The 13,847-nt window shown below is 45.1% G+C and overlaps 1 protein-coding gene across 1 annotated transcript; it reads right to left on the reverse strand.

Annotated features, from left to right (window-relative positions):
* Positions 1-3,588: 3,588 nt before the first annotated feature.
* LRRN4 (leucine rich repeat neuronal 4) lies at positions 3,589-13,090 on the reverse strand. The gene is made up of 4 exons (XM_080408204.1): positions 10,517-13,090; positions 9,072-9,276; positions 7,377-7,517; positions 3,589-6,214 (listed from the first exon to the last, which is right to left on the reverse strand). Exons 1-4 carry the CDS (start codon positions 11,280-11,282, stop codon positions 4,885-4,887), a joined length of 2,442 nt encoding a protein of 813 aa, XP_080264330.1. The 5' UTR covers positions 11,283-13,090; the 3' UTR covers positions 3,589-4,884.
* Between the last annotated feature and the right edge of the window lie 757 nt (positions 13,091-13,847).

A 13,847-nucleotide genomic window follows, 5' to 3' on the forward strand; every position in this document is an offset into this window, starting at 1 on the left:
AGTACCTGGGGAGATGATTTCCACTCGCTCCCTCTAGATGACAGCATAACACCAGCCTGGCTGTAAGGGATTGTTTCCTGAATATATTTCAAAAGAATATAATTTGTTGTCCTGCTTGATTACTTTTTAAAGAGGTTGGAATTATTTTTGTAATATATTACCCTGCTTCAAAACAAACTCTGCATACTTTGGACAGCTGATAAAAAGAAAAAGCACCCGGAGTTTAAACATGTTCTTTTATTAGTGTCTGTTTCCGCAAACATGAAACATGTTCGCACCTGTGATAAGTATCTCTGTATTTCACAGCTAAAGTGCAAATCAGATGATTCTTGGCAAGCAAGGTCTTGAACCCTCAGAGGCATCCTCGTTTCTAATACCACATGAATGCATTTTTCTGGAGATTGCTGCGGAGGAGTGCAGTGCTTGCCGAATGAGCATGGTGGTTTGATTTTTGCATCCTTGCAGGAAGAGGCTGATAAAAGCCAGTGGTATGATGTGAGGTCCCTGCCTTGGGCTGCTTTGTCTCCCAGCTGGCCCATTAAATGCCTCTCACAATTCTGGCCGGGGACAACTCTCAAAAGCAGGCTCCCTTCTGTCACCGAAGTGGATCAGGCTGAAGCGCCCAGTCCTGCTGTGCTGGGCTTTCCTACCCACCCGCTCCTGCTGCCCGGGACAGGGCTCTTGGTGACTGCTTCTCTAAATGGCAGCTGTTGTACCAAAGACACAGTGGTCCCTCTCTGTTCCCTGACAGCCAGCAAGGCCTTTGCCTGCGTGGGTTCTGGCCCTTAGAGAGCTGCTTTTTTACTGTACGGAGGCATTTTCAGGGATCGGCTCCCTTTCCCAGAGTGTTTCTGCATGAGACTCAGTGACTGATTTTCAAATGCCAAGTTAGAGATGGAGCAGCATGCACTTCTGCCGTGACACCCTGGGGATGCACCCACATGCACCACTGGCTATTTTGGACTTCTTTTGCTTGAACTTGGTTCTATAAAAAGAAGAAAAAATTGACAAGCAAATGGAGAAGGTTCTTAGGAATGCAAATAATGGTTTCTTCTTAGGAAGAAAAGCCAGAGAAAAAAATTACACAAGCTCTTCAGAAAACATACTTAAATGCTGTCTGCGCTTCCCCCAAGTGATCTTCCTTTCACAGAGAAACAGGACAAGCTGAACTGTGAAACAGTAAGTGGATTATTAGTTTGTGGTTTTTTTTAATGGGTTGGCTTTTTTTAGTTTGTAAAATTGTTTCAGATATGTTTGGGTATCCCAGTCACACTGCCAAAGGTTTATGTCTTTGGGGTTGGAGACGCAAACAGGATTTGCTGTTGGGCGCAAACAGGAAGAGGGGGAGGAACAACCAGGAGAGCTGGGCAACTTCAACATGGCTTTATGCGTGGGTGGGAAAGTTTCCGTTTCGCTCCCTGGTTGCTCTCACCCGCTCCAGTCCCAAGCAGCACCGTGAGAGCCGGCTCCGCTGCTTGTGACTATCCAGAGCAATGACAATACAGGAAATGTCCAAAGTAGTTGTTAGTTGTGTTTACAAGAATGGCAGCGCTGGGTTCTGAGGTTGGGGAATGGGGTAACAGAGGTTTTTTTCTGCAGTTATACTTGGATTATGTAGAAGCCAGAAAATGGGCTTCAAGATAACTTTACCCTAATGATTAAAATACTGCTTGCTTTTTAGGGTTTACTTTCTAAATCAGTAGGTACAGCTACAATAAAAAAATCTATAGGGAATAATGTGGTGAATCAGTTTTTCTAGAAGTATACACTGTTTTTAAGAACTAGCAATAAGCAGTGCTTTCAAAGAAAGATTTTATACTTGAATAGTTACTTTGAAAATACTGTGACTTACTCAAATGGAAGTTGCCCTTTTGACTAGAGTGCCATTTTACCTCTTCTTGGGCTGCAGCAGCTATTTACAAGACAATGCAAGTCTGGGTGGAAATACAATGGAGGATTTTTTATCTAAGCTGGAATTTTTGAGCTATGACAGGATAAAGCCATTAGCTTTTGTGACCTGAAAATTATTTCAGAATGTATATATAATATATCCAAGGAAGAGTGGTTGCAGCTTAGCACAAATATCAGGAAAAAGTGACGCACTGATTCAAATAGAAGGGAGAAATTACAACGCAGTGAAGTTGATCCTTACTAAAATAAAATTGGTGAAACTATAAAGTGGTAGTGGTGGGGAAAGCACTTATGCACCTGAAGCACTGATATTTAGCAGAAATGTCGAGAAATAAAAGTCCCATGTTTTGAATCCTGCTGCTAAATCTCTTACATCCCACTTGTGAAAGGGTGGAGCGTAATTGGGCAAGAAAGAGATACTACCCCTAGCTGGGGGTCTGTGCTTCATGATGGTTCATCTGTTGAGGGTTATTTTAAGTACAAGTAGGGGACATGGGAGTGGGACTAATTTGCCTGGCTCCCAGGAAGGGGACTTTTAAAGAATGGGAGGCTTTGACATGTTGCTTTGGCTTGAAGGCAGTGAAGACCTGTGAAAAGTCAGGAGTGAGAACTGGTTGAAGGAATCAGTCATGATGAACCTGCATCTCACAATAGGTGGGAAGGTTCAAGAGACTAGGGTTGGTATAAGGTTGTGCTTCCAGGTGGTGTCAGATTGGAGTGTCCCTGGTCACTGGCCCTCAAGAAGTCAAATCCTCTTACTGGCACATCTGCTGAGCCTTGTGGCTTTCTAGTTAGGTGTTGCAGTGATTATGAGTTGCAATGTTGTAAAGTGTAGTTAAGATGTATCCTCTCAAAATCTCATTGTAAATGATGGCTTTGGGCTAACTTATCGTTAAGATGGAACAATCTTTATTTTTAGCTGTGGTATTTTTTTTGTCCTTCTCCTCTAGAGCTAATCTTCAAGACTATAGAAATTGCTATTCACAAATCTCTTATTTTGCTCCACTTTGTTTCTGTTTCTGGTAATACCAAAGACCCCTGTCAAGGTCTCTTAGAGCTGTGTTGTGCAAACCCAAGGGAGTATATGATCTCTGCCCCACTTTGGAATAGTGAGTCAAAGACTGAAGGTTCCTGCTCACTCCAAATGAAGTTAAAGTATCATCTATGCCTGTTCACTAGACCTTCCAGAAAATGCAGGGGGAAAAAAAGGCCAGAAATAAATACGAAAAATGAAGTCTGAACTACCAGAATATGAAAATAAAAGAGGTTTTCAAAGTGAGAGGTGACGCCATCCTGGCTTCTCTATTTGCATTTCAATTCTATTGTGAGTTTGAGTCATGAGGCTCAGCCAAGCTCAGCAGCTCAGGACAGACACGGCAGGAATTTGCAACAAGCATCAGTCCGATGACAGTGTCATTCCCAGCACTGGTGTAGGGGAAAGGACAAACATCCATGAAAGGACCACCAGCTCATAGTGGTGAGGATGGCACAGGCCACCTTATGCACATACAAAATGAAAGCTCTTATGACATCAGAGAACACGAATTTACCATAATAAAAACAGTACTATATGCTGAAAGTTTGTTCCAAAACAACAAAATGTTTAATTTCTCAGGCTAAATGTTGTAGATAGTAAAGACAATACGAAGATCTAGGTCTTTAACAAAGAACCAGAACTCAATTCTGTACCTTTTATTTCCATTAATACTGGAAACATTAAAAAAATAAATGAACAGAACATAGACTTTTTTACACTGTATAGCAACTTTCACTCTCTGAGCTCTGGGGGGATTTTACATATCTATACAGCAGTACACAGCAGCAGAAACTCACAGCTACTGGAACATAAACCTATGGGTCTCCGAATACAAAGTATCTGATCAGGACAAACGCCTCCCCTTACACAAACATCTCGGAATTTTAATGGCATGCTCAAAGCCACTGAAGAACTGGAACTTTCAGCATCTCTTACTATTTTTGTAGCAGAAATTAGCACCCAAAAGTACATTTGAAAAATGCCTGCATAACTGCCTGCTGCTAGTGGATGGGTGTTCAGTTTTTCAAGTCTCAGCAACACAGGCATTAAATTGTTTCATTACTTGGCTCTTTGCCTCTGTATGAGGTAAGTCGTCACCCTGCGAAATCTGTGGATGGGATCTGAGCAATCACCTCTGCTTAAAATCAATTGTGAGGCAAATGCTAATGTGTTCCCCGCTTCTGTGGGTTACTGCTGTACTGCAGACTCCTCACTGCCTGCGAACTGGTGGGAGCCTCACTTGTAGAAAACATCATACAAAGTCAGAACAAAACAATTATCTCTCCCCTAAGTATCCTGCAGTGTCCTTTTTTACAATTAATCTTCATGTTTCTGTTTCCTGACCTGCAGTTAGGCTGAGCAGTTACAGTCATGGGAGTTATTTAATGGAGTTAGGTCTGCACAGCACCTTGCCACTGAGCCCAAGGAGGCCTTTCCCTCACTCCTTCCAGTAGTACTCTCTTTTTGCATAGTAACTTTATATGGACATTAGAAGAAACTGAGAACCCAACTTCACTTACGCAAATAAAAGCAGAGTCTTATCTTGCTTATCTAGATGCATCTTGGGTCATGGCTCTCAGCGGGCTGTATTCATGAGACATACTGGAGACAGACAGTGGGCAAAGCAGCCTCTCACTGTGTGAAATGTGTGCTAGAATATTTGTAAGTGATCGTAAACACAACTTTTCAAGGTTAGTGTCCAGGTTTGCTGCTGCGTAGCAAATGAACAAGAGTCCAAGGACTTTTTTCTGTTTGACTACCTTCATTATTATTTTTTCTTTTTTTTTTTTTTTTGTGCTTTTCTCTCCCTTAGAAACATAAGGGCTATGAAGTCTGGTCTTTTGTAGGTTTGCTGAAGGACATTTTGTGATTCTCGCAAACACGTACCAAGGTGATAGAGACAGTGAGCTTTGAAGGTGTGGAACAATCACCTAGAGCTAATTAGTGGTTTGTAGTTTTAATGGATAATCAAATGCTGGGTTCTTATAAGAGACTAAGTGTGTACCATATTGCTCACTCTGAGGCTTTTTACATGCCTTGCACAGACAAACAGACAAAATAATCGTGGAAATGAGAAAGAGTCCACTTGCTGCAGACAGAGCAGCAAAGACACACTTGTAGCTAGGTTTTGTTTTAAATTTGGTACACGAATTACCTGGAATTCCCTGACTCGCTGGCTGGCTTGACCCTGCTTTGTTCGAAGCAGTCACACAAATGTGGTAAGTGGTGTATGGTAATAGATTATACAGAGTGTATTGCCTTGCTGTGGAATAAATATTGTCCAGGACAAACTGTCTGTCCTCATTGCCTTGGGCATGAAGTGTCAGCTTATAGGTGTGAACAACTGAATTTGGGGCACACCAGCGTATCTGTGCAGAGCTGTCTGTAACTTCAGACACCTCTCTGAGCCTTGGTGGATCTGGAACCTCATCTTCCCTCGACATGCCAGGACATAAACACGGGGATGCATTCTGCAGTTCACTGCATGGCTTCTGAAGGTGCCTACAGGGATTGTAGTCACAGGAGGTATATGCCTGCACTGGAGGTTTTGTTGACTGTTCATCGTAATCGTAGTCATCTACATAGTGTATCAGTGATCTGGTGGATGCAGGCTCTGACTGAGCGTCGGTCCTCGTGGAGTTCAGCTGTGGTAGGTTCATACGTGGTGTGCCTTCCCCAGCATGAGTGGCAAAGGAGTGCATATAATGGTCAGTGGCGTTGGGGTTTCCTGTTGCTCTAGTAGAATAATCACTAGTGGGTTGGTTGAACGGGCCTTTCTGGGGAAATGTTGCATCGGTTGTTCTGAGCTCTCTCTTTAGCTGGTCTGTTTCAGTTTGACTTGTGTAGCCATAATTTGAGGGCTGACTATAGAGCTCTCTGAGAAAACCCAGGGAGGTTGTTATGGACGTGGAAGAAGGGAGATGGCTCGTGAATTCAGCAGCTGCCACCTCTTCATGGGAGGAACTGTTGGCCTTTGTGAGCATTGGCTCAGTTGGGTTGGCTGCAGCTGTGCTCGTTACATTCTTCTGAATTAGGGAGCTGGTGTAAGTGTCTTTGGTTAGTGGAGCAGAGTCTACTGTTGTTGCTACAGTAGTGGTGTCATAACCGGTGAGGCTGAAAGCATCGTGTTTTGGAGAGGGCGTCTTTGAATCGTGCAGTGTAACATTTCTCTCAGACTGGCATTTGTTGTAGAGCTCTAGCAGTGAAAAAGATGTTGAAGGTCTGCCCCAGTCTTCCTGGGATGTGTTGCAAAAAGTCTTCGAAGCCCTGCAGAGGGGACAAATTAGAAAAGATCCACAAGAACATTACAGGCTCCCGTAAGGCTGCCAAGATTGGAATTGGCAACCTGCTGTCCAAAAACTGTTTTTATATTAAAGAAGACGTGAAACCTAGACCAAAGGTAAGTTGTCTTAACAATAGTCCTGTGCTTGGCAGATGGCTTTCCACAACACTGGGAACTTAGCTGACTGGCTTTTTGGTTTTGTATTTTGTTTTGAATATCTTTTGCCTGAGAGGAAGCATCCTTTAGTACAAGGACTGTGAACCTTAGCAAGAGTGTTGGGGGTCATGACAACTCATCATAAAGGGTCAGACTTTAATGCACACTAAGAGGGGAACGCATGCAGAAAGCTGTAATGTGGTCCCCAAGATCCTTAAGCCAGCTGGTTTAGGCAGCTGGAGCTGTGCTGCTATGGGATGTGCTTTTCAATGACTAAACTCTTTCTTTACTCAGGCATTGCTTGTTTTTGTAAAGAATGCAACTGCTAAGCTCATCCTGATGAGAAATAATCTAATGTTAACAATCTACTTCCCTGCTCTCTCTGCTAAGAATGACAAATCTTCTTGGTGGCCTTTCAAAAGAAAGAGATCATACACATGCAAAGTACTTCTTTTAACTACAGCTTATTGTAATTAGTCTGTCAAACTGTAGGAGAGCATGAAAACAATAGGTGACAAACGGTGCTATTTGCAAGGGATTTTGCTGACCGCCTGTGCTGAAGTAGGCTTTGGGAATGCAAGGGCAAGGAGGAAATAATTTGCTAAAGTTCTTGCAAAGTCGTCCGGTTTCTGCACCCAGTGCTGGCCCATATCAAGGCCACCAAGCTAGCTCGTTTTTTATCTCCAGCTAACAGAGAAATATGAACTGAAATAGAGAGAAAATAAGCTATTCTCACCTTAAAGTAGAATCCACAGCTAATAACACTTTATACTGTTCTACATGTACTCACCGGATTTGCCTACATGCAAATCTAACTCAGCCATGCTTTGTCCCTGAAGGGGACTGTTTTGCGGTTCTACCTCTTGTGGAAGGGAAGAACACACAAAGAATTTGAGTAACATAGATGATGGTGAATGTTTGGTCCCCAAAAAACTTAGACATGTAAGTTGTGTCTGAAGAGCGTTATTTTATCTCCTTGAACTCACTTACTTTTGCAGTACAACTTTGTTGGGTACGGAGAGCAGCCAGGAGAGCTGGCAGTCACATAACAGAGGATTTCCGTACAAGTTGATAATGATGCTGCTATTCGATGAACTGATATTCCAAGGATTAAAGGAACTCAGGTTACAGCTGTGAGATGACAAATGAAATAATTAGCAAGCACTAAGCTACGTACCAAGGACTGGAGTGTGCTTAGTATCTCAGCATGTGTAAGACACAAAGCAATATTCCCATTCCCAGTTCCCTCGGAAGCAGCCAGTTATCAACATCACCATTCTGCATTTTAAAGTCCAGGCTAACCATCTCTCATTTGCACAGTGTAGCTGCTGTGTGTTAAAGTGTAACAAAAGCATGGTAAGGGGCTAACACCTTTAGAGGTGGCAACTGAAAGGGCTTAGCATTTGGCAAGGGTCTTCTGTGAAAGGCAGTCGCTCTGCCATCGTGCGTTCGGCGTACCGTTTTATCATTTCTCTAGCTTCCTTCTCAGTCTGCTTGTCATGGCTTGACTGTATGCCAATCATCCTCTTTATGTTAATTGCCTCTTTCATAATATAGACTCTCACCTACTAAAGTCAAATGACTGATACAGGAAGACCTTGCTTGCCTTCACTGTTAAGCTGTCCTAGCTGCAGGAGTGTGATAATGTGGCCTCCCTGCAGTCTGAGTGCTCAGAAGATGCTCTTTTGTCTTTGTCTTTTAACTGCTTCTGGTTTGTTTTTTAAGTTTGGGTCACGATTTTTAGCACTTTGAACCGGTATTCCTGTAGGTATTGTAAAGTGCTGTGTAAATTCAGTGTGGCTATCCAGTGGGGGGTGGAATCCACTGGGGTTTTTTTTGCTTAAATGGGTTTATTTCCCTGAATGGTTCCTAGAGCACAGCCAGTGCTCTTGTGTTTGTTTTCTGGATTTATAGTCTGGGCCTGTATTACAGGAAACTTTTAGGGTGCTCTCCAAATCTTTTCCTTTATGCTGACCGTTCAGTGTGCAGTTTACCTGCTCTTATTTTGATAAATCACTTTCAGAGTTTTATTTCCCCTTAGTATTTCAACAGGTGTGTGACATACCAAGCAAATCACACACTGAGGTGTTACCTCTAGAATAACGAGTAAGCCATTGCTTTTACTAATGCCAAACAAGGAACTAATATTAATTTCTCCCGCTAAAAGTGGAAGGGACAGGATTTTTGACTGCTTCCAAGGTGTAGATTTTAGCAAATGTCCGCGTTCATCCTTTGTGGAGCAAGGAACCCTCAGTGACCCACTTCTCCTCTGGTGAGACACTGCCATTGGAACTGTGTTGGAAGCGTGGTCTGTATCACACGTGGGCTTCAGTGGATCTGTGCTAATCTTACCAGCGCTAGACAAATTCATCCATTGGACAGGGAGATAAGGCAGAAGAGCGGGAGCACAATGGATACAATCTCAAGCAACCAGTAACTGTGCTGTGAGTGTTGTGCCACCTTTTTCAGCTGTATCACCTCTTCTACTGTATCAGGTCTACATCATAGGCTTTACATGGCATACCTGAGTATAAGACAGTATGTTTCTCCATGGCACACAAGACCATACCTCCTTCCTAAATATTTGATAAGAAGCATACTTTGCAAAAAAAATCAGCTCTCAGGCACCATGGTGCTGTGAGGCAAAGGCAACATTATGTGAGGAAGAAAAAAAAGAAAACTCACTTCTCGAACGAGAGATGGCTCAGATGAGGAGCACTGTCAAACATCTCTGTCCTCACGAAACCCAGTGAGGGGGAGTCTTGACAGTTCAGCTCTTGGAGCCCAGGCATGGACTTGAAGGAGTCAGTGTTGAGGCTTCTTAATCGTGACATCTTTGTCAGGTGAAGTGATCTGAGGTTGGGCAAGTCTCTGGTCCACTCTGGTTCAACTGAAGCAGAAAAAAGATTTATACCTGTTGCCTAAATAGAGCATTCTTGTGGATTTCTGCCTAGAAAAATGTTTTGAATTCATTGAGGTATGAAATATCTCTGTAGTCTTCTGCAGCTATTCTCTTCGGGAAAGGAATAGAACAAAAATCAGTACACCAGTGTATAAACACCCATGCAATCACATTTTTGTAATACTACCTGCAGGTCATGCTGTCGCAGGACAGAGGAAAAGAAGGGAAGACAGAAGGGCAATAAAGCCGATAAGAGATATGGAATAGCTTTCCTGTTAGGTGAGATTAAATGAACAAGGACTTCTCTGCTCAGAGAAGTGGTGGGTAGGGGTTGATCAGAGAGATCAACAAAGTCCTGACTGGTGTGAGAGGGGCAGATAATATCTGATTTCTCCTAGCACAGGAAGAAGAGCCGAGAGGCATAAAACTGAAAGAATAGGTCTTACACAAAACTGCCTTTCCATCCCATGACTCAGTTGTGTAAGTCACTACCACAAGAGGGATTAGGCAAACTCATGGAGGAAATTTGGTGGTGTGTCTGTTAAATGTGAGCTGAGGTGAAACCTCTAGCTCAAGGAGTCCCTAAGTCCTGGCTCTGACCCAGGAAGAGGGGAGCTGGGCAAAGCATCTAACATCTGTCCACCTCAGTTATAAACTGAGGCTGGCAGGGAAGCAGAGAAAAGAAAAAAATTACACTGTAAATTGCTCAGGGCAGGGATTGTCTCGCTGTGTGGAAGAATTTGGCCAGTTGCGGTTGACACAAAAAGCCTCTCTCTGTGCCACTTCAATACAGCGGTATAAAGCAGAGTGCAACTGTGGGGATAGACAAAGAAGGATTTCGGTAACATATCTAGAAAGAGAAATTCATTTCCTCCTGTGTGTCCTAAAGCTAATCTCAGGGCTGACAGTGGGATGACTGTCAATAGCAGACAGTGAAATTAGGATGGAGGTGGGTGACTGCAGTGGGACAAATAGTCCTGGTTCGTGGTGTCTAGTCTCTGCCCATCCTTTGGGAGGCTGGTCTGCCTAAGAGTTTCTCCCCCAGCAGTTACACGACTAGCTGGAGAGTGCCTTTCACACTTGGACCAGCTGTTTGCAGCTTTCAGCATGGGATGTTCCCCCCTCCATCCTGGGATCAGCCAGGACAGGAGCTATTGTCCCAGCAAAACTTCTGCTGCCCCTGACCTGACCAAGCCCCATGTCTACACCGGGAAATCCAGAAACTTACTTTTCTCAAGAAAGGTCCCACTCAGATCAAGCATGATGATGGTGTTTCCAGTTGTGTTCATGGCCTCACTGGGAGATGTGCTGATGGCAAAAGCAGACTCCCTAATTCCTCTGCTGTCATTCTGCCCGAGCAGCGTTGCAGAGAGGTTCAGGAACTGTAGTTGAGGGTAACAGGAAAAAGCCAGCGGCTGGATTTCAATCAGTGGATTTCCAGCCAGGGACAACCACCTCAAGTTAGGTAGGGCAGAGCTGTGGCATGATGGCACAGATGACAGTTTATTAAAGCTTAAGTCCAGGGAGAGGAGACTGCTGAGGACTTCAGATCCCCATCTAACTGACCGGAGAGGGTTCTGCCGCAGCGAGAGGGTGTGCAGGTGTGGGAGGTTTGCTATCTCCGTGCCGTTCACCTCTTCTAAGAGGTTGTTGCTGAGATCCAAGGTCTCCAGGGCCTCCGGTAGGCAGATGGGGAAAGCTGTCAGGCTGCTGTTGGTCAGCTGCAGGGTGATCCATGTCGCATTCTTTCGATCCTCACAGGACATGCTGGTGAGGTTAACATTCTCCCAAGAGTCTTCCTGAGCCAGCTGGAAAAAGGTGGTGACATCCCTGGATGCTGCTGGCTCGGCTCTGCTCACCCGGCTGGACGCTGTGTTCCCCACCAGCAGGGAGAGGACGAGCAAGGGTGAAAACATCCTCCTAAGCGGCTTGGAATTAACTTGCAAGATCTGTTTGGGTTTTGTTTCAGGGAGGGGAAAACAAACCATCAGCATTAAGAGCTAAATTAAAATCCCTCCAGGCAGCTACAAGCTATTTAAAAGTGAAACATTTGTAAGTCCTTTCCTACTGCATCCAGACAGCGAAGTGATAATTAATGTCTCTTCTGTAATTAAACCTAAGTAAACATGAACCCTCGGGGACAGAAGTACTGTGCGGTCTAAGTGTACCTACAGTTTTCCATGCAGAAAGCAACCAAGTTGTATCGCGTGTCTGGTTCCCACACCAGTACCCCCAGTACCAGTCTGGCACCCAGAACAGCCACAGCGCAGAAGGTGGGCTCCCCAGCAGCACTGGGGGATGAGGGAGTGCCAGTGCTGCTCCTGGATAAAAACACCAGTCGGTACTATACTGGACAAGCTGCAGGAGAGGGCTATTGCCATGTTATGAGACTTGACTTCTATATATGACTATATATTGCTCTCTACTGGTTTGTTTTGCTGCATAGTGCCCAGTTTGGCCAGCCCAGTGGGAAGAATTATCTAATGGGGTGACTTGGGTGTGACTGTAGCAAGGGATTTTTTCTGTGAGGTTGTATGTACAAAGCAAATGTATGGATCCAAAGGCAGGGGAGGGTTTGTCAAAATTAAAGGACATATGAGCCCAAGCTGGGCTGAGTTGCAATGGGGTGGGCAGGCAGAAGTGTTGTTAGGATAAAAGCAGGTTAGGAAGGACTTTCCTTCCCTTAGCAGAAGTTGAAACAGCAAAACCCTGCAGCTTGTGTGGGCTCTGCCAGGGCAGTTCTGCCCCGTTCTGAGTGACAGCCATGATGGGGACCCCAAAGGCACTGTGAGACTCACCCTCCTCCTCCACTCCTGACCGGCTGGCAGCACCCTGGAGCCCCTCTGCCAGTGGGGCCCTGCTGCAGGTGGGTGCTGCAGACGTGCCGCTGGCGAAAGGACATACTGAAGGATGCAGCTTCTGAACCACTTCTTGGTGAAAGTGGTCAGAAACTAAGAGTATGCTCCTGGATCAGGGCCCAAAAGGCCTGGGTACCAAGAAGCACCTTATTCAGTGTTACAGTTCCCTCTGTGCTCCCTCCTCATCCCACCCCAGCTTTGCCTTTGTTATTTAATTTTTTTTTAAAAAAGGGTCCTAAGTGACTTGTCCAGGGCTGCGCAGGTAATCTGTGTCACAGGAGGGAATTAACCACAGCCCAACACTAGCGCTTTTCTTACTGAGCTGTCTTTTGTGCTGCCAGGCATTGTGCTCGTTCCTCATCCAAAAATATATTACAGTATAGGGGGGTGGCTGAAGCCCCATGTAGTACGAAATATCTCAGACTTCAAACCTTAACAGCTATTTGCTATTCCCTGAATGTTGCCAGGTCTTGCCCAGACTGTCATCTGTTGCTGGTTTGAAGTAGGGACCAGCAAAATAGTATATTTGACCAGCAAAAGAATATATTTTGGTTGCCTGTGTCCTTTTCATCATCTGGAACTGTGCAAGCACCAAACAGCCTCAGGGTTTCTTGGTCACCGAAGCAGCTGAATTCCCTGCACCACAGCACATGGCAGGGAAAGGATGGGAGGAACTGGACTGCTGGATGCCGATTTTAGATTTCATCTTAGTCCCTGCCTCTAAACCGCATCCGCTTGCACGTACCTGTCCAGCCTCGTGCCTCTGCTCTGCGTGGCTCCGATTGCCTGGCCTTGATTTTATACACTTCGGTGACTCAGCCGAGAGCGTGAAATGCCTCTTCTCTGTTCCCAGCTTTCCCTGCTCATGGCTCTGCCCACAAGCGCAGGCGAGGTTTGTTCCAGGCTGCTCCCCCGCATCCAGCTTCCCCCTGCCTAGAGGGGGTGGCTCCCTTGGCCCTGGAGTCGGTGGGTGGGAGGGCTTTTGTTTCCCAACGCTCAGGCAGGGCTGCTCCGTCCCTCTCTGGCTACGCAGAGGGGGGTAAAGGGAAGAGATCAGTGTCAGTAGTCTCAGCTCTCACGTCTTCCACTGACAGGGGGGAAGGGAGAGGAATGATTGTGTTTCTTTGCTGACAGATCAGAGTGATGTAAAGCTAAGGCTTGCTCTGCTGACATGGGCTTTGGTTGCTCTCTAGATGCCAATAAAAGGATTCAAGTGTTTATATTTCTCTCTTGAGATTCTTACACTTGGGAGTAAGTCCTGGAAATGCTCACATAGGACAAAGGACTTTTCTAAGGAGGCCCTTGGGAAATGTCGCAAGTGAAACTCACCTGCTGCTCACACAGAGAGGAATTCTCTCAGCCTATGGAGAGGGCCTATGGCATCTCACGCAGTATGTGATGGACTTGGCAGGCCTCTTCCAATCCTGCTGTGCGTGGGTTGTGTTCTCTGTTCTGCATCTGCTGTACTGCATGGCTTGGGAGAATTCCTTTCCTGCTACTTCTCTCATCCTTTGCTGGATATATAAGAGTGACTATGCAAAACATCTCCCACCAAGGAACCTGCCCTGAGTTGGGTTTCTTAGCATTCTCACAATTCAAATAATAATTAGTCTGGTCAAGAGCTGAGAGTCAAGCCAGGGAACTGAAGAGGGGTGAGTTGATAGAGATTCTTCCAACGTAAAAGCAAAAGGGTGGTTATTC

This window comes from Falco punctatus (genome assembly GCF_963210335.1).
Source record: "Falco punctatus genome assembly, chromosome: 12".
In the NCBI taxonomy this organism is placed as follows: Eukaryota; Metazoa; Chordata; class Aves; order Falconiformes; family Falconidae; genus Falco; species Falco punctatus.